The 19,902-nt window shown below is 43.3% G+C and overlaps 1 protein-coding gene and 1 non-coding gene across 2 annotated transcripts; one reads left to right on the top strand and one right to left on the bottom strand.

The window, feature by feature from the left end:
• The first annotated feature begins 5,933 nt into the window (after window positions 1-5,933).
• Window positions 5,934-13,392, top strand: tmem88b (transmembrane protein 88 b). The gene is made up of 3 exons (XM_071923112.2): window positions 5,934-6,359; window positions 8,597-9,001; window positions 12,204-13,392. Exons 2-3 carry the CDS (start codon window positions 8,603-8,605, stop codon window positions 12,486-12,488), a joined length of 684 nt encoding a protein of 227 aa, XP_071779213.2. The 5' UTR covers window positions 5,934-6,359; window positions 8,597-8,602; the 3' UTR covers window positions 12,489-13,392.
• Window positions 13,393-14,561: 1,169 nt separating this feature from the next.
• Window positions 14,562-14,725, bottom strand: LOC139930034 (U1 spliceosomal RNA). Its single transcript, XR_011785435.1, has one exon. It is a non-coding gene; the product is annotated as a U1 spliceosomal RNA (small nuclear RNA).
• Between the last annotated feature and the right edge of the window lie 5,177 nt (window positions 14,726-19,902).

Raw genomic sequence — 19,902 nt, 5'->3', positions numbered from 1 at the left:
ACAAGTCAGAATAAGGCAGCTCACTGCACTACTATCAAGACAATGACACTTGATTCTACAAAACTCTTGAAACAAGTCGACTTGCATTGGAAACAAGTGAAATGATCTAACCCCACTGGCAGATTTGTTCACTTATTTTAAGAAAATTTGGACTTTTGCACTCAGTAATAGACTAAATGACTTGTTAAGACCAGTGTGAAAGGCATTTGGTTTCAGCAATAACTGCATGAATGTAATTGCAATACAGTGGTATCAAGAGCTCTAGATTTCTGAAGACCAATACATCCAAGAGATGTAATATTAATAAGAGGTTTAGTCACGGCTGTTGTATCTTTTTGTTAGTGGCAGTAAACTATTGTCTCTTGCTGCTTTGAACAGCTTGGGCTTCGAAGGTTTGGGGGTTTTTTTCAGAAGGGGAGAAAAAAAACCCTGTCTCAAGATGATATCACACACTCTCTAAAGGATGAAGTATCCATTACCATCAGATGTATTAATTAGTTCTCTCAACTGCAGGTTATTCTGGGCACTGCACAGCAGCATAGCTGGCAAACTGTGATCAACTTTCATCTCACTATATGTAAATCAGCAGCATAACATCTTCACACTGTAACTGTGAGCTTTAGAGGCTCCTTTATATTAATATCTTACCATCACCTTGTTCTACTCTGTATGTGGCTTAGGGCCTAAAATGTATTCCCATCTCCCAGCTTCATCCTAAAACAGCTGTTCTAATTAAACCTGATAGAAATAGTTGGGACTGAAAGAAGCTGCACACACAGCCTTCAACAATACATCACTAGTGGTGAACTTTGAATCCTCACTATTGCTACTAATCCCCAAAGGAGAAGTTCTTTTCCACCAGTCAGAGGTCAAAGGTCAGGCTCAGCTACAGAGCAGCAGTGTCTTGCTCAAAGACACTTCAGCAGGGCGATAACAGTAGTTTGACCCCATGCCTCCTGGCTGAAGGAGTTTCCCTTCTCACTGCACCGCCCAGCTGCCATTCAGCTGCCATTCACCTCATTTATATCAGGAAGCTCGCAGCTTACTCACCGGCCCCAAACATGTGAGACTGGACGCTAGAATCAACCTCTGCATGTTGTACCTTAAATGCGTCTACGCTCCGCCGGCCTCCTACAATAACAGGTCATATCGCTTGGCTGTGGCGTATGTTTGGCGCTGCTCTCCCATTCACGCCCTCAACTCGTGCTCACTATTGTTAGATATGCGTGTGAGAAAAATAAGGCCGGAGTTGATAGAAAGGTTTCCATTTGGACACAGCATCCAGGGTAAACTGAGGAAGGAGGTCGAGCGAACAGCAAAGCTTCACAGATAGCGGAGCAGGAAATAGCAGGGAGCAGTAGAGAGACCGGCCAGACTTCAGTTTCCTTGCTGATAATTCAACACCGAGTCGGTGACCAATAACACTTTTTAACCTTTATTTATACAGGAAGAGATGCTTTTTTTCCAGGAATGCCACACTTCATATTCATGCAGTCACACACAATCACTACTGGCTGCTGTTGGATACTGCACTGTTACACTAACAAACACCAGGAGTTCACTGTTCTGGAATTCATCTACTACATGTTTCTAACATGGATGTAGTGAGAAATTAACAGGTGGGTAATACATCCTCTGGTGAAGAACCACCAATATATAACAGAGAAAAAAGTTTATTTTTAGCATTTTAATTGTTGAAAAGATCCTGTTTTCATATATCCTACATCAGTCTTACTAGAGCTGTGGATTTATACCAAAGATTCATATCAGCTTTAAAAGGCAGGTTGACTGAATTTAGGAGGTTTAACCTCCACTACAATCCTGGAGCCAGATTCACAAAACCTTCTTAAGAAAACAAATATTCTAAAGTGCTATTTTTCCATAACTTTAGTCTTAAGAAAAGAACTTAAGAAAAGGTGATATTAATCAAAATTGTTCTGAAGTATATTCTTAAGTTTCTTATTTTGCTTCCTAAAAAAAATGTACAGATTAATGGGCTTGTTGAAAGCAAAGTTATCAAATTTGTTCTTGTCCATAAGCACGACACCATGTTGCCCTGATGTTAAACATTTTCAAGTGCACATGCCTGGAGGCGTGGCTTTGTAAAATCTAGTCCATTAACGATACACCAGAACAGCACAGACATCACTACAGACAGTCTTGTTTCTCAACTTAAACTTCCTCTTGTTCCTCTAGGTGTTGCAGTGAAAAGTTGAGCCTAAATTCAATTCAACACACATTTTAGACAAGTAGCCTAGGTATTTTAAAGGTATTAGTACATTTACTTACTGTATCTTACATTTTAAACTCAGCATTTTATTAAGCTTAGCTTTTTTTTTACTTAGTGTATGTCTCCATTCATGAAAAGCAGCTAGCAAATTAGACAATTAATAGTCCTTTAATCCAAAGGCAGTAACCAGTGTCTGAGTCTTTTCAAATACTTGCTTATTTAAGTACATCACAAATAAAGCCACCTTGAATAACTGTTCAAAATTGTTTTCTATAAGATAGCATTTGAAATATTAACATTTTCTTATTAAAAGGTTGCACAAGTGGATTTAAATTTTCAAACCAACAAAAGGTTATATTGCAGTAGTTAGCAGACAGCATCAAGCAATCCAACACAAACACATTCTTACAGAAAATACATTTTCTTTTTTTTCGTACGTAAGAAATCAAGAGAAGTTGATAAGAAATGAGACTAATCTTAAGAAAATATTGGCAAATCGCACTTAAGAGCCTTCTTAAGAACTTCCTACAAGTTGTTAGGTATCTTCTTAACGTGTCTGAGAGCAGCTGTGTGAGCCTGGCCCCTGGGCCTGACTGTAAAGACCTGCAGTCCTGCCAAGCAGAACGACAGAGCGTTGGCAGGTCACCATGACCTGAGGTCAAGATGGGAGCCGCGGGGCCGGGCGAGGGACAGAGCTTTACTGGACGGGCCGGAGGAAATCCTGCTTCAGCCCACACAGGAAGACCCTCAGTCCGCCTGTCCGTCCCCCCGCCGCAGTCAGGTGATGACGAGGGGGGAAGAGGCCGTTCCCTCCACAGAGACATAATACCTCAGCGCTCCACTCACCACATGGTATAATCATGACGGACAAAGCTTTGAAGTTTGTTTACGCTGCTCTTGCCGAGTTTGAGAGGAAAGATTACGTTTTACCTATTCCAACTGTAACGATAAGTTTCCCTAGGGGAACACGTGAACTACGCACAAGTCTCTCTGCAGTGACATAACAGCATGTTGGCTCGCCAGTGTCAAAACACTGCTGGGGATCTAGTGGAATTGCAATTTCTTCATGCCACTCCACCAGTTAATGCTATAAATACTGTGAAATGCTATAAATACTTGCTTTGGTCCTTTTCTGACTTGACTGCTCAGTTTGGTAAATGCAATCATAGAACACTGCTAGTTCATCATTTTTTTTTTTTCTCTCAATCCCAAGTCAATTTTGCCTTATTGGCATCAATGTTTCATGAACATTATTGGCAAAGCATCTGAATCAAAACAAATAAAAATATATAAATAGCAGACAGCAGTTAGCACCTGTCCCACTTTTATGAGAGTGTGTGTGTTGCAGTATCTTGTTAATGAAGCCCAAAGATCTGTGTTGCTGCATATTAAGCTCCCATTCCTCTACTCCTCAACTATCAGTAGTTCTGTGTGTTTGAGTGTGTGTATGAACCTAGATAACAAGCAAAAACATATATATATTTTTTAAAAGTCCTACCACACTTCTAATTGAATTGATTCTTTTTTTACTCAAACCTCCACCACTCTGCCCTCTCCTTCTGCCTATCCACTCTTATTGCATAACACAGTGACAGTAAACATAAACCCCAACACTCACTGACTCACTCATTCACTGACTAAACATTTAAGATAGAAATGATAAAAATCATCCAACCAGGCTGTTCTGAACACATTTAAAATACTAATATATCATTCACTTGTCCACCCTATCCTGCCACTGCAGCCCATCATGCTGTTACATGTACCAGATGACTCATCATTTAGGGTCTATATCTTGTTGTAGGAGTGAAAGGGAACTTAAAAATCCCTCTATGGTTTCTATGCCCATGGGGCTGCTAAGAAAATAAACAAGCACAGCAAGGGGACCAAAGAAGGGCTAAAAGTAAATAAACCCAGCTGGCTCAAAGCAGAGGAAAGAGGGTAGAAAATCAGGATCAGACAAGAGTAATTACTGAACTTATGCTCTGATCTTTTCTTATCGTTTAACTGATTATCCCCCTTCCTTACTCTCTTTGTTCTTTTTACTTCATCCTCCTTTTCTAATCCCATATTCCGGCGGCGGTTTTTATCTGAGTCCTGATGTTGCGCTTTAATTTCATCATAAAACATAAACAGGACAGATTGACATCTCTTTACAAAATCTCTTACATCTCCACATCATGCAACTGCTGTCAATCCCTCTGTTGCTCATCTTATTCAAGCCCGGGTCTTGACTTCTCTCAGCTGAGATGAAGACTGAACCATCCATCTCCACCCAAAAACTACACAGTCTGACACGATTCAACTGCCTCCAAACCATATAAGTTTGATATAAGGCATGCAAGCCACTACATAAGTTGCTTACACTCTTTCTCTACACTCAAGTTCAGCCCTCCATCCATCAAGGATGAAGGTTCTAGTTTGTCAAGTCCTTAAACACAGCATGTTTTGAGGGCAGCAAGGTGGCCTAGTGTTTAGAGAGAGCGTCCTTCAAGTGGAGGACCTGGGTTCAAGACGTCTCGTCACCCAGCATCCGCCCTGCTGAGGTGTCCTTGAGAAAGACCCTTCCAGCTCCAGAGGTGCTGCTCTGTAGCTGGCCCTGACCTCTGACCTTCCTGGAGGGGGGTAAGTAAAGAAAATTCCTTAAACAACTCAATCAATTTGCTATTTAAAGGTGCTGCATGTAGCATTTTAGCAATAATAAATCATTGCCACCACAAACAGAGATAAAGCTCTCTGAGTTTCTGGCAGATGGCAGAAGGAGTGAAAGGCCAATGAAAAACTAAATTTGCGGCTTTCATTTCTTCTTGCCCTTCAAAACAAATGCATGCAGAGCGATGCCAGGGAAAGAGGGGACAGGTATCAACATCCTCTGTCACAGGAAGCAACGGGTTTTATGGGAAATGTAGTTTTAATTTCGAGAAACATTAACTGGTGTGAGATAGAGGCTACCAATCGTCTAAACCATGGTCTCATTTGTATATGGTAATTATACCAAGGTATCACAATTAATTAGACAATGGATAATGAATTGATGTTTAAGAAATGCCACACATAGCACCTTTAAAAACATTCAAAAGCTTACGCATGACCATCACATCAATGACAAACTACAGTAAAAAACAACACCAGCAAAACACATCAAAAGCAGCCTTGAAACACTGAATAATGCGTTTAGCACCATGCCACCTCTTCTCTCCTGCTCTTTAAATAAACACACACCAAGTCTGCCTTTGCTGCCCTTCCCCCATCATACTCTGCTCTCCTGAACCTCAACTTATCAGGCAAGCTGCCTCACTCTGACCCCCAACACCCAACACCCAGCCCCCACTGCCACAGGGACAGAGAGAGGAGGGAAGGGGGGGTGAGGGGGGGGGGGGTTCTTATATGTCCTGGATATGGGAGGTGGAATGCATGCGCTAACTGAGCATAGTTGCTGGAGAAAGGGAGGGGGGATGTGATAACGCTCAACATAGTTAAGCATAGTGGGTGGAGAGAGAAGGATGGATGGAGAGCGCGCGGGAGAAAGAGGGAGGGAAAGAGAGACGGCACTACACACTCTCACGTCGAATGGGGGGAGTGGGGTAAAAGGAGGAGGGTCAGGCAGACGGACAGACGGACAGACAGACAGACGGAGGTGTAGAAGACCTCTAAAGAGAAAGACCAGAGCCTCTGCGACTTGAGTCGTCTTCGGCAGCTGAGGAAAGAGCATCTTTGTGCTGCTGCTATAGCGACTTGTTGTTGCACGTGGAAAAAGCCAGAGACACCCGGGACTTAATCAGCTCCACTGACAACTCCGGATAGTGGAGAGAAGAAGCAGCGGGAGAGCGGAGCTGCAGGAAGCCAGCATACCAGCATACCACCACTGATAGATAAGGCAGTAGGAAGGAACCCCTCAAAAACACACCGACAGGAGGGGGAGACCGACCCTGATCCAGGAGAGAGGAGCTGTGGGTTGAAGGGGATAGAATAAAGAGAAAACTAAGGAGAGTTTGTTGAGGTGTGAGGTGAGAACATCTGCTTGGAAAATTGACTGGACTAAAGCTCCTTGGTGTGTTCAAAAGTGAGGAGAAGCAGTTACAATCTGGAGGAGGAACAGCAAGAGGTCAACCAGGCCCCATACCACAATGTGAGTAGAAGTGCAGCTGCATAGTTTAGACACATTTTAAATCATATTTAAATATACCACTACATACCACTAAAATGTCTTCATTCAACTGATTGCGGCTCAAAGCGGCTCAAAGTTCTTCTTTACTGTTGTTCATTGTAAACTAGTAGCGATGACTAAAATGAGCCTCTGTGAAACACAGGATAAATTAATGCAGCTGCTTTGTTCCAGACAATAGAGTAATAGAACAATAGAAATTCTCCCTGCAGCATCCAAGCATGATAATGCTGCAGGGACGAGACAGGCATCTTGTGTTCAGCAGTACTTGATGGTAAGCACATATGACAGCAAAAGTTTAAAACCAGTGGAGGAGGTGTGGTTGTGCAACTCCATGTCACCATATGGTAGCTACATTAACGTCACTGCACAATATACCCAGTAGCCAGAATTCCCAGGTTTGGGACAAACAATGACGTGACGTGCTATTCAAAGAAATGCTATTCAAAGAATAACAAGAACAGCGAGTAAAGTGGGTGGAGCGGCCACATGTATTTTCAGCAAGGGGCACAATGAGTCATCTTACACACAGACACGCGCGCACGCAGACTTTCCTGCCAGCCGTTCCTGCGTCACCTTCCACCTTAAAACAACACTTAAGACAACAATGGGAGAGAGACGTGGAAAATAAACAACACTAAAGCACCAAGGACGGCACCGTAATGGATGTCTTCCTCTGTCAGTTCATGTTCAGGTGTGTGTGTGTGTGTGTGTGTAAAGAAGGAACGTGACATGAAGAAGTGTGTAGTGCTTTTATCCATTCCATTTCACCGTGAAATGTTTGTTCGCCCAATAAATACCCAACCGTAGTTCATCCCACCCAAGGGGAGTATTTTAGCACAGAGAGATTGATAGTGTTGGGGAAGGCAGTTCTGTGCTCCTTTCTGGCTGTCTGGTCTCTTACTGGCTGATTACTGTCATGTTACTGGCTGGACTACCTAATTGAGTGGCGAGTTGGGCTAAAAGACATGGTCTCTGAATAACAGGGACACCGTCTCGCAAAGTGAGACCAGTGAGGCTGGATGACTGGTTGTTGGATTGGCTAAATGAACCACTGTCTCATTGTCTGTCTGTCTGACCTGCTGGCTAACGGGGCAGACTGACGGGCTGATTGTGTCATCCTTACTGGGGTGTTTCCACTGTTGTGGCATTTTTAGCAGCTGACCTGGCCCTATTGTTCAGAGATGTCCCCTGGCTGGCTGGGGCAACACTTGTCTCTTGACCCTGGGGAAGGGAAGACATCCTGTACCTGACACAGCTGTGTACCGCTTAAAAGCTGTCGTAGCATTTAGTGAATGCAGACTGATGGAGCTTGGCTCAGAGCAGAACTTCCATGGTGGTGCTTGCCTCGGAATAACAAGTGTATGAACCTTGGCAGACTTTTTGTTAAATGGAAACAAACTATTTCATATAGCGCTGAGATACGTTTGCTATGTTCTACCACTTTTGCCCTTAATTTTGCATATTATCTGTGACAATCTTGCACAAAAAATGTAACTTAAACAAGAGGCTCATTGATATGCAGTTTTTGCAGCAAACTGTTCCAAAACTCGAATCAGATCATCTACTCTATAGGGGGAACCTGTGGTGTAAGTATGAAGTTTTTATCATGTATTGTAACATGGTTGCTGGACATGAAAGTGAAGAAAAATATTGTATCCTAAAGTAGAACCATGGTGGGGGCTGAACCACACAGGCACAAGAATATGCATAAACACAAATACACGTGCAGGCAACACCCACATGCTTTGATACCACTTACCCTTCATCTCTCTGGTACACATCTACATACAGTAATTATGGGCCCCTTTCCTTCTGGCCAATCAGCTCTCTGATAATCATCACCTCGTAGACGGGCATCACACGAGGCTGGCTTCCTGCTTGTATAGATAAGACCTCCAACCTCTAAGTGAACCCAGAGCCACAAGGCCTTTGAAGACTGGAGTATGATTATATTCAAAAGTATTGTGCAACCATGGCACCAGACTAGTCCCCTCATCCAGTTCGCTCGTCCGTTCTCTTGCTTAAGACATGCACTCTACTTAGATGTAGGAATACACGCTCCAAACATGCTAAATGGGGCTGATTGACATTCAAACTTCAAACATGCAAAGCTGTGCTGCCACACTGAATTCTGTCACTAATTTTGCTAAACGTTCTACTTCCTCTTCCACCCCCAATGTCTCCTTCTCTGCCCACAGTTCACTATGAGTATGACTGGTACTCTAGAGAAGGGAGCCCACCACCAGGCCTTGGACCTGTCGGAGGAACTGCCCCCTCATCACCACCACCACCACCCCAACCACCACCAGCACCTCCACCATTCCAACTCCCTGGCCTCCACCGCTGCCATGAGCGGCGGGGTAGAGACACCCTCACGCGTGGTGGTGCCTCCTCCGTACTCTGCGGCCGAGAGCGGGGGCGGGGGCAGCGAGGCCCCCCTGGAGCTGCGCGGGTCCCTGGACTGCTGGGCGTGCTCGGTGCTGGTGACGGCTCAGAACCTGGTGATCGCCGCCATCAACGCCTGCCTGGCCGGACTGGTGTTCGGGACCATCCTGACGCCGGCAATTGTCATGGTGGTGTTCGGCTTCCTCTGCCACTCCACAGTAAGAGGGGAGGGACGAGGGAGGATGAGGTGGGTGGGGGTGAGACTTAAGAGACACTGTGTCCATATTTTAAACTTTTATTCCATTCGCCCAGCATGCATGCTCTTTTTCCGCAATGCCCTGCTTTATACTCATCCAGTGCACCACTTGGGACAAAGAGTATTTCTTATTCACTTCTTTGGGGATTTGAACCAATGACCTTTCTGGTCTTTCATAAGACCATCTCTCTAGGCTTTATGCTATCGCCGTCCCAGCTTTAGGCTTCCCATCTGTCCTGTGGGAGAATGTATTGAGCAAGAGCAAATACTTTTTGGCGCAAACTTTCCTGTGGAGAAATATGTTGACTGGATGTATTATTTCAGCGGAGTATAATTTCCTCCTGCAAAATTCCTCATTGTCATCTCCAATCTATTATCAGACACATAATTCACCTATAGACCAAAGAAAAATAAAAGACAAAGTCCAAGGCACTCTCAGAAAACATTAAAGACCCTTTATTTTAATGGCTAAAGCATAGCATTGAAGATAGTAGAACAGGGTGCAGTGTTTGCACCTTGAGGAACGCCTGTATGGGCAGCAACACATTGCCTTTTTAATTCTTTGATATGATACTATGCATTAGCTATTACAATAAAGGCTTTGGATTTTTTTTTTCTGAGAGAGTGCCTTTGTCTTTTTGTTTTCTTTCTTTCTTCTTTGGTCTATAATGTTCGTATACCCCAACTTTCAATAAGCATCTCTCCAAGACGCCAGCATTCCTCCTCCGTGCTATTCACATTATTCACCTATTTGTACGAGTGTGCTCTTTGGTGAGAGAGAGTGAGTGAGTGTGTGCCTTAGTGAGAGCAAATATTCACACGTTTGCTGCATCTAATCGAAAGATGAATGGGACCGAGAGACGGCTACATCCACCTCTTTAGGAAAGACCTGCAAGTCCTCATCTCACAACTTTCATCCACGTGTTTGAAATAGTTCTGCCTGGGGCTTAGGGTGGGGTTTGGCTCTGTCTGTGATAAGAGGTTTTATAATCTGATAAGCCTGAGGTTCCCTCAGATGTCGAGGAGATGGGTGAAGTGGAGTGGACGATGGGTCAGGAGTCTAGGGAGCCTGATGTCAAGAGATGAAAACTTTAAAGACAGCTTGGTAACTGGCTGGGGATTAACGGGTTCTTGGGCATACATAACAGAGAAGAAATGTGGACATACAAGCGCATAATGTGATGAGAGCCACTGAACGCATAAAAACAACACACAAACAACCTGCTTGACCTATTAATCAGTAAACCTTATCCTGGAGTCCCCCAATAAGTCATCATGGTTCAGAGACTTTGAATAGCTACTGACGGCTGCAGACCAACCATCTTCTTAATGACCAGAGAGACCAGGATTCTCTCTGTTCTCCCCCACTCCCACCAATTAGACCTCATGTGACACCAGCTTAGAGAGGGATTAACCAGGACCTGGGAGGACGGAGAGAGGGGGAGAAATCGAAAGGAAAAAAAAGGGCTGAGAAAAAGTGGAGAAAGAGAGGAAGGGTAGTATCGAGGGTTCCTCGAGCTGTGCAGGACGCTTTGATTCCACTTCTAAGATTTTTAAGATTGTCACACGAACAAGACATTTGAGGGAATTCGATGTGTAATGGTGGTCCAAAAACACATCCAACGCAAGCATATGCATGAGTAAAAAGGAGTATGCTGTAAGAGGGCTTTCTCTGTATGCTGTAAGTTGGCTCTGATCTGGAGCCACAAAGGAGGCCTCACCAAGTAAAAACAAACATGGGCATACTTGGGTGAGGCTTATCTGTTACAACTCCTACCCACCCTGCCCCCCTTCACCCTCCCTTGCCTTTTTTCCTCCCCTGTGTAGTTAAAACCATCTCTCTCTCTCACTCTCTCTCCACTAAATGTTTTGCCTCCCCTCTCTACCTGGTATTACTTTCTGGCCAAACTCTGGGTTCCTACACAGATTCAGCTTCTAAATTCTACACTTTTTCCACACCTTCATTTCTTGATTTGAAGAATTTGGTGTTTCAGTGTGATTTACGCAAATAGTTGTCTTGTCCCTACTAACTACACTATAAACCCTCTATAGATGCCGATTATTATTCACAAATAAACAAATATTAACAATATTTTTCTATACTATTCCAAACTTTTGTGCAATTTTCAAACTTATCAAGACCTGCAAATGACCAAATTCTATTTCCATTCATTTTCAGACCCGTGTGGGAACCCTGCAAACTATTGAAAAAAAAAGAAAATACATGAATTTTTGACTTTGCAGCTCGCAATTACGCCTTCTACTACAATAAATACTCCTCTCTCACTCCCGCAAACCTTTTCGCTCCTTGCACCTCCCCTCCTCCTCCTCTTCCCCCTCCACTCTAATGTACTGTTCCTACCTCTTAGGGAGATAAGGATGATTCAGCCCCGGTGTCTTTCCATTCCTCTCCCATTCTAACAAAACCCTTTCACCTCCTTTCCCTATGCTGTTGCTCAGCAACAGTTGCAAAGGCAATAGCCTATTACTCGTCAACACCGTTTTATGCACAGGATACAGAGATGCTGATGTTTCACAACTGTTGTTAGCGTGTTCCTGTTTTTTTGTCATGAACAGGCTTGAGTAGGGTAGTGCTTCAGTGCATGTGTGTGTATCTCAGACTACCAACTGCTATCTGTCCTCACCTCAGATACACATTCCACACAGAGCACATCACCGCCTGTCCTTATCATCTGTTCTTCCCTGCAGTTCACACAATCATTTAAATGGATGATGTTCCATATATAAAAATCCCCAAAATACTGAAAGTAATACATAATGTTGCCCAATCTGTACATCCGTATCCAATATAAAAGTGCTTGCTAGTCATGAAAAATGTGGGTGCATATTAATACAAGTACCCCACTGTTTCTATCCTGCATTAGTATTGCATAATTTTCCAACACAACTGTCACAGCAGGGCTATGTAGTGAGTAGTGTCCTGGAACAAGATTCTGAATCCTGTTCTGTAGCTGAGCCTGACCTCTGACCTCCCTGTGGAAGGGACAAGCGAAAAGAGAATTTCTCCCTCAGGAATCAACAGAGTATAACAAAACTCTCTTCCCCAACCTCTTCACTCTGGTTGGGGAATGACCTCACTAACTGCTAGGCCATCATGCTGCCATATCAACCCATCTGCTGCCTCTCTCCTCTCGTCTCCCCAGGTTCGCCCCCATGGGACGTCCCCCTTCTGCTCAGACCTGCTGACTGACGGGGGCTGCGTGGCTCTGCTGGTGGTGGGCTTCCTCCTGGTCACCCCTCTACTGGTCCTGGCGCTGGCTGCCTATTGCCGCCTGGCTCGGAACCTCCAGCTGGGCCTCTGCTTCATCCCGTACAGCCGGGCCGTCTACAAGAACCTGCCCGCCACCCAGCACCGCGGCCTGGGCACCGGCTGCTGCGGCGGCCGAGAGGGAGCGGAGGGCAACGGGAAGGGAAAGGTCTGGGTGTGAGATGGGAGAGGGGGGAGAGACGTAGACAGAGATGGAGGATAGAGAGGTGAGGTGGACCGTGGAGGTTGGGTGGGGGATTTATCGGAAATATGCGGAAGGGATTGAACGCGAGAACGAGGGGAGAGGGTGGATGGGGGTGACTAAGCCTGAAAAAAGCCAGGAGATGTAAGGACCAGGGAAAAGAGTACCACAGAAGGGAGGAAGTAAAAAACAATTACTACAGCAGCCAGCCGAACATCCTGGAAGATACGTCACTAAGGCTTTATTCGAAATAATTACTCAGATGAATAAAGAAACCTCCCTTGCCTTAACTTCAGTGCAACGTTATTGATATATTGTTAAAAGAAAGTACACACAATGTACTAAGGAATTTTTGTTTGCTCATATTATTCCTCTGAGACATGCATACAATAGCACATTTCACCAGAGGGGTCAGAGGTCAGGGGCGGCTGCTTCAGGGTCTTGCTCAAGGACAACCCGGCAGGGATGGACACACTGGCTGTTACTGGAAATTAAACTGTGACCTTCCAGTTACAGTAAGGATTGACAAACAGGACCTACTACAAGCAAAGCATCCACTCTTCCACTGAGCTACATCCCTAGGTCAAATATACAGTACGTGTTTTTATGTGAATGATCATAAATGTGAAAAAGCAACATGTAACATTGAATTGCAGAATCATTCAAGTCAATAAAATCATAGCAAGACATCTAATCTGAACTACAACCAACCTTTAATTTCCAGAATGAAACATTAGAAAAGATGTACAGGAAATTTAAGAATATCACACCTCACTAAGGTTGTATCGACATTAAACACAATTATATCTTATCGCATTTACATATTAAGAAAAACCTACAATTATTTGTGTAGTGTAGTTTTGTATACTGCTTTGTTGCAGACTGTGACTGCAATTCCTTGTATATTTCCTTTTTACAAATAAAGTTTTTGGAATCAACTTGAGTTGTGTCCTATATTAGAAAGGGATGGTCGTGAGAATAAACTCTGAGTCTACAATGGGGGACAGGAAAGGATTATGTAAGATTGTTCCTGGCAAAAGAGTGAGTAAAACAAGAGTCAGCCAACACCGATGCGAATGTACACACAGTTCAAAGACACACACACACACACACACACACACACCCTATGCCAACTGGTTTTCCTCCTGTCTGTTCAAACAAAGGAAAGTAGTCCCTTAAATTAATTTGAAAATGTGCTAATATTCCTGTGATTTTGAACATGCCTCTGACTACCTGGCAAGTAAAAAACTTTTTTACTTGAGCCCTTGACCTTTTTAGAAATTATAACTGTAATTGTCAAATGCCACAAAGCTACACACCTTTTCCATGGAAACAGCCATCAGTGTTTTGTGGAATATCCCTTTAGGAAATAAAACGTTTTAATTATGTATGACAGATTATGATTTGAATGTGTAGTTGAATACAAACTGTATGTAGCCAAAGCCTTGTGACTGAACATACAAAACCTTAACTGTGGTAAGCTTGACAGTAAGTGGTGAATGGCTCCCCCAAGTGGTGAGCACATGACAGAAGAGATTTGTGTTTGCGATCCATTGACATACAGTATGTACCAGAATGTCATTATAAAAAATAAACATTATAGCATGTACACTGAACATACAAAATATGAGGGACACTTAGTCTTTTCATGAATTGCATTGATGAGGTGAATCTCGGTAAAAGCCATTATCCCTTATTGATTCCCCTTATTAAATATACCAATCACAAAGGAGGAGAAAGAGAAGCAGGCTGCAACTCAGTATCAGGAAGATGTCCCTTGTATTTTGTACATTCAACGTGTTTGCTTCTATTTGCTGTAGGCTAAGCATGGCTGTCTTATTGTGTATCATATAATGATTTTGTTCAACAACAGTTCTTTCTCTGGCATCATCATAACATACTATATAAACATTACATTTGCCCTGTGTTTTGACTGTAGGAACCCCTAAAACTTCAACAGGGCATTAAAACGCTAAATACAGTAATTACACTATATCCCATTAGACTAGATCAATCCAGCTAAACATTTTATGTTTTTCTTTCACATGAAATCAGGGGAGAGCGCGAACGCAGTCCCCCACTACCAGAAATTATGCAGTCGAGATTCCCACATTTGGGGAATTCGCAGGGGTCAGCACAACCGGAGTGCAATGGCTGAGCCTCGCCCTGGGTGAACCACCTTCTTGATCATGGTATCTCCCCTGCCAGGTAAGTATGAGTTGTACACGCCAGACACAGAGGGGTCATTCAGACACATGCACGTCTGCGGGACGGTGCCCGCAATTAACTGGACACACAATATTTACACCAACGTACCGTCACAATATCATTAAGCTTATATACTACATGCATTACTAAGATGTAAAGCAAAGTCCGTTTTATTTGGTTTGATATTGTATTTTACTATTATAGCATTTATAATTATATAATTTATAATATTTTAGCATTATTACTTAATGCTTTTCTGTGGCATGATATTTTTTTGCACGATAATAGACTATATTCAAGTTGTAAAGTAACCTTCTAAGATGTAGTTATAGTTCCCTGTGTGTTTTTATCATAGAGGTGTGGTTATAATCTGGATCGCCTAATAACATAATGTTAATCTTAATCAAGGATGAAGACTATTTCATCATACATGATGCATCATAGCTTTTTGCGCGCTGGTGGGGCCCCATGTCGTGCAGTAGGTGCCCTTTTTATTTTTTCACCCCTGCCCTTCAAACAGCCTGAGTCCACCACTGCTATAGTGATATAGCAGATACACAAATCTAAAAGGAAGAGAAACTTACTATTGAGCACAACAAACACACTATAAGTCCCAATAGCAATTAAGTCCAAATACTAAGGTGATATTTTGTAAGGATAAGTCTGTATATTCTTCAAGGTCACTGTCATTAATGGGGTTATCCTGCAATTAAATATACAGCATATAGCATATACACTGAATGCACAAAATATTAAACCCACTTACCCTTTCCATGAAGTAGGCCTACAGCATGAGGTGAAGCCACTATCCCTTATTGATTATCCTTATTAAATCTCTACCAATCACAAAGGAGGAGCTGTAGATAAAGAGAAGCAGACGAGTTAGTGAAGGATTTTGAAGCTTTGGGATAATTGAGATGTGGATTGTGCAAAATGGGCTGCAACTCAGTATCAGGAAGATGTTCCTAATACTTTGTACATTCAGTATATTTGTATAACATAACACTACTTGCTATAAGCAATAATGTCAGTGTATAGGCACTGTCCCACAGTTAAAAAGTACATGGTAACATACCATCCATGGAGCAGTAATGATCTCAGCTGGAAATTAACTTTTTTTTTTCACATGAATACAGGGGAGAGCGCGAACGCAGTCCCCCACTACCAGAAATTATGCAGTCGAGATTCCCACATTTGGGGAATTCGCAGCAGACAACGAGTCTAGTGCAAAGTCTACAGTGACTGTAGACAGTTACGCGTTCTGATTGGTCTAAGTCACTGTAGACAGTTACGCGTTCTGATTGGTCTAAGTCACTGTAGACAGTTACGCGTTCTGATTGGTCTAAGTCACTGTAGACAGTTACGCGTTCTGATTGGTCTAACTCACTGTAGACAGTTACGCGTTCTGATTGGTCTAAGTCACTGTAGACAGTTACGCGTTCTGATTGGTCTAAGTCACTGTAGACAGTTACGCGTTCTGATTGGTCTAAATCACTGTAGACAGTTACGCGTTCTGATTGGTCTAACTCACTGTAGACTTTGACTGTAGACTCCCAATTGGATCGTAGAATTCGACTGTAGACTACCAATCATATGTCTCGACTGTAGACAAACAATCACACGTCGATATGCAAATCTGAATTTAGCGTAGCAGCAAAACAACAGCAAAGCTCGAAATCGGAGTTCTTTAAACACTAGAACCGCCACAGGGTAAGTACCCCAGTCTTTGACTTGTCCTAAAATTGTGTTATGTAGCATCCCCTATTGTTAAAAACAGTAAAGATAAAAACAGATTTAAAAAATGGGCATTCTATAATCGCCAGCGTATAAAATTTACCCGCTATAGAATATGGCTATTTTTGCACAATTAATTTTGCGCGTTTAAAGTCAATATGGACAAAAGAAAGAGATTCATGGATGCCACACAGGCAGAGTGATGGAGAGTCTGATGGTGGAGAGGTATCAGGACTGAGCGACGTGTCATGGGTTGACTCCTCTGACGGGTCATCTGACAGCGATCAACCTCCGGGAAAAGTGAGGGCGTCCAGGACAAAAACACAGGTGATGATTAAACATACTAATTTTGTGACTTTAGACATGTATTCGTGAAAACATTGCCTTAATACAGTGAAAGAATGCAGAGGCTACGTGCACGGGTCAATTTTACCCGTTGGCGGTTTTAGGTGTGCAACGACACCCGGGTCTTTTTTAGCCTAAACATTGCCTTGTTATTAATCTCTATACTGTAGGCCTACTTCTGCACCTTGACCACCCGAATTTCCCTATCTGAGATAATAAAGTTTACCTTGACCTATACGTTACCATACCAAATCTTGAACTCCAAAAACAACCCATCACTCATTAATAAATAGGTAATTAACTCTTATTCAGTGTTTCAGAGGTCAGGGAGACTGTATTGATTTACCATTCGTTTTTTATCATTTTTCCCTGCTGTCAAAAAACACCCACTAGCACAAAATACCATGGCCTATATTGTCCAAGACAGGAGAATATAACAACTACAGTGATTTCTCTCAGTGTGTTTTTTGCCTCCAATGTTATCTGTAAGGCAGCGCTGCCTCCCAGGCTATGGCTATGGCAGGGGTATATGGAATATGGTATAGGGGTATATGGAATATGGAAGTCTTATTATTCCAAGGAATAATAAGAATAATTCCAAGGAATAATAAGAGTTCCATATTCCTTATTATTCCAAGGAATAATAAGAGTTCCATAATCCATAATAAGAGTTCCATATTCCTGATGTTTTTTTCTGGCAACTTTTGGGGCAAAGTATTTCAACTGATTTTGAGTGTAAAGATGGCATGCACACTCTTGGAGTTTTGCCATAAGCAAAAACCTAAAACTTAGCCAAAGGGAAGAAAAGTTGAAAAGTGGATAAAATGTCAGATGCATGGGAAAGAGTCAGTCTTGTAGGCCCAGGAGTTATGAAAACTCTCCCTCAGAGTTCTCTTCATCTTCATCTGAGGAGCTGTAATCAGGGTTTAGCAGTTGTCACCCTGCTCTGACACTTCCTCCTCTTCCTCGCTGTGTGCTAAAAGTGTATCAATGCCCTGTTGTACACTAACGTTCATTGTTATATTAGTAATTCATATATTATTATAATATAATAATAATGATATTGTTGTTGTTGCTGTTGTGGTGGCGTTACTGTATCTAAGTGTATTTCAGTAGCTACAACTGAAGATGGCGACCCCAGTAATCCGCGTCGTCAAGCCAGATGCCCCTGCAAATCGTCAACAGGCCGTACTGATGGCGACCAAAGTGGCCCGTTACTATCGGGATAAAAGGATGGTCTTCCCCAAACCTCCACAAGAGCTGCTCAACCAGGCCACTGCCCTGGCCCACGCAGAGAAGCTCCTTCGAGCAGAGGGTATCCCCGCGCCGTCGCGTCAGCTGTGCCTGGGAAAGCTGGTGGTGCCATTTGGCCAGTATGAGAATGCACCATTCCACTGGCTTGTGGCAAACGATGTGGGCTACATGAAGTAGTAAGCATATTATATTTAATACCATTGTAGGGTATGCATTTTAAATACCATTTTGATGGCATGCTTAAAATAAATTACCTGTATATCTGTTTGCACAAAACTATGGCTATTATCAGTGTTTATTATTCATCTTTGCAAAGTTTCTTTACTCATTATCACAATTGCAGTGATATTAATGATGACGGTACTAAGTTGACGTATATGATTCCAGCGTGCTTGACAAGCACAGATCAGAGGTGACAAACCCACATAGAAAGGGAGAGATTGTGAACCAGTGGGTGAAAGACTACCTCACAGAATATGCAGAAAGCTTCCCACAAGTCTCCAGTCTCCTTGAAGCCAACATCGACAGGTGTATCTACGGTCAGAGAGGGTTTGAGGATCACACCTTTCAAGAGATGTGGGAACTCTACAGCCAGTACCACACCTAAAAGGACAGGCCAGAGCAATTCAGTGATGAGCAGAGGGAGATGTCACGGCTGGTGCTTGCAGGATAGCAGGAACACAGGGGATAGGACCCAAATGCAGATGCCTGAGGCAGAGCTGATACAGTTCAGTGATTTTATTAACACAACGAGGTACAAAGGCTTATGGGATGGTGAGGCAGGCAAGGGTCAGAACCAGAGAAGGCAGTCCAAACTGGCAAACAAATCCGACAAGGGGCAGGCAAGAATCAAAAAGTCCAATACACGGGAAAGGTCCAAAACCGGCAGGTAACAGGTCTCAGGGACAACAGAAGAACAAGATACAGAAGCTAGAGAGCAAGACATGAAGCACACGGCAACTTGACGTAACGATCTAGCAGGGAACAAAGGAAGTGAACTGGTATATGTAGTGAAGGCTGATTAGGGAATGAGGTGCAGGTGGGGAGATGGGAGGGAAAGCTCAGGTGACTGCAGGGCTGATGAGAAGTGGGAACAGGTGTGTGGATGGGTGGGGCAGTCAGGTGATGAGGAAAGGAGGGAAAGTCCGAGGACATCTGGTGGACGGCTAGAGGATGGCAGGATTGGGGAGTTGAAGGAAAGAACATGGCCTGGGAGAAGTGAGCAGGGGCTGGAGACAGGGACCGAGAGCAATGTGGAGGGCTAGGGATGAAAGAGTGGTTGACAAGGGAAACTGAGGAGCAGATTGTGACAGGTGTGCAGGATGAGCAGAGCCGGGAGCCAGGAGAACGAGGAAGGGAGACCACGCCCACGCCAATACACACACAAACAAAACATAGACAGAGAGAGAGAGACAGGGGAGCACTTGGAACACAGGGAAGGGGAAACACAAGGAAACACTAGGGAATCTTCTGGGGGGGGTACGGTTACGGCCGTAACAGGAGATAATAAAGAAGGCAAACAGTTCTGTGAGGAGGTGGTTGAACACACCAGTGAAAGAAGGAGTAACGCCTGCACACTTGCTCCATGACACAAAAGTTTAATAGTGACAACGTTTAGATCCTACTTGGATCTTCGTCAGGTCAAAATATTTGAAAAATGGAAACCACACCCATATTTATACATCATGCACACCCATAGGCTGACAAGCTCTATGATGGCAGGTGTGGTTAACCATCCAAACCGCCCAGGGTGATAAACATCCAAAAATAATTAACAATTCAATAAAGTACATAGAAAACAGATACATAGAGAAAAAAAAACAGTAGTACAAAAGCCATACTTCAAAAATAT

This window comes from Centroberyx gerrardi, chromosome 23 (genome assembly GCF_048128805.1).
Source record: "Centroberyx gerrardi isolate f3 chromosome 23, fCenGer3.hap1.cur.20231027, whole genome shotgun sequence".
NCBI classification, from domain to species: domain Eukaryota; kingdom Metazoa; phylum Chordata; class Actinopteri; order Beryciformes; family Berycidae; genus Centroberyx; species Centroberyx gerrardi.
This window is presented reverse-complemented; position numbering and strand designations above follow the sequence as displayed.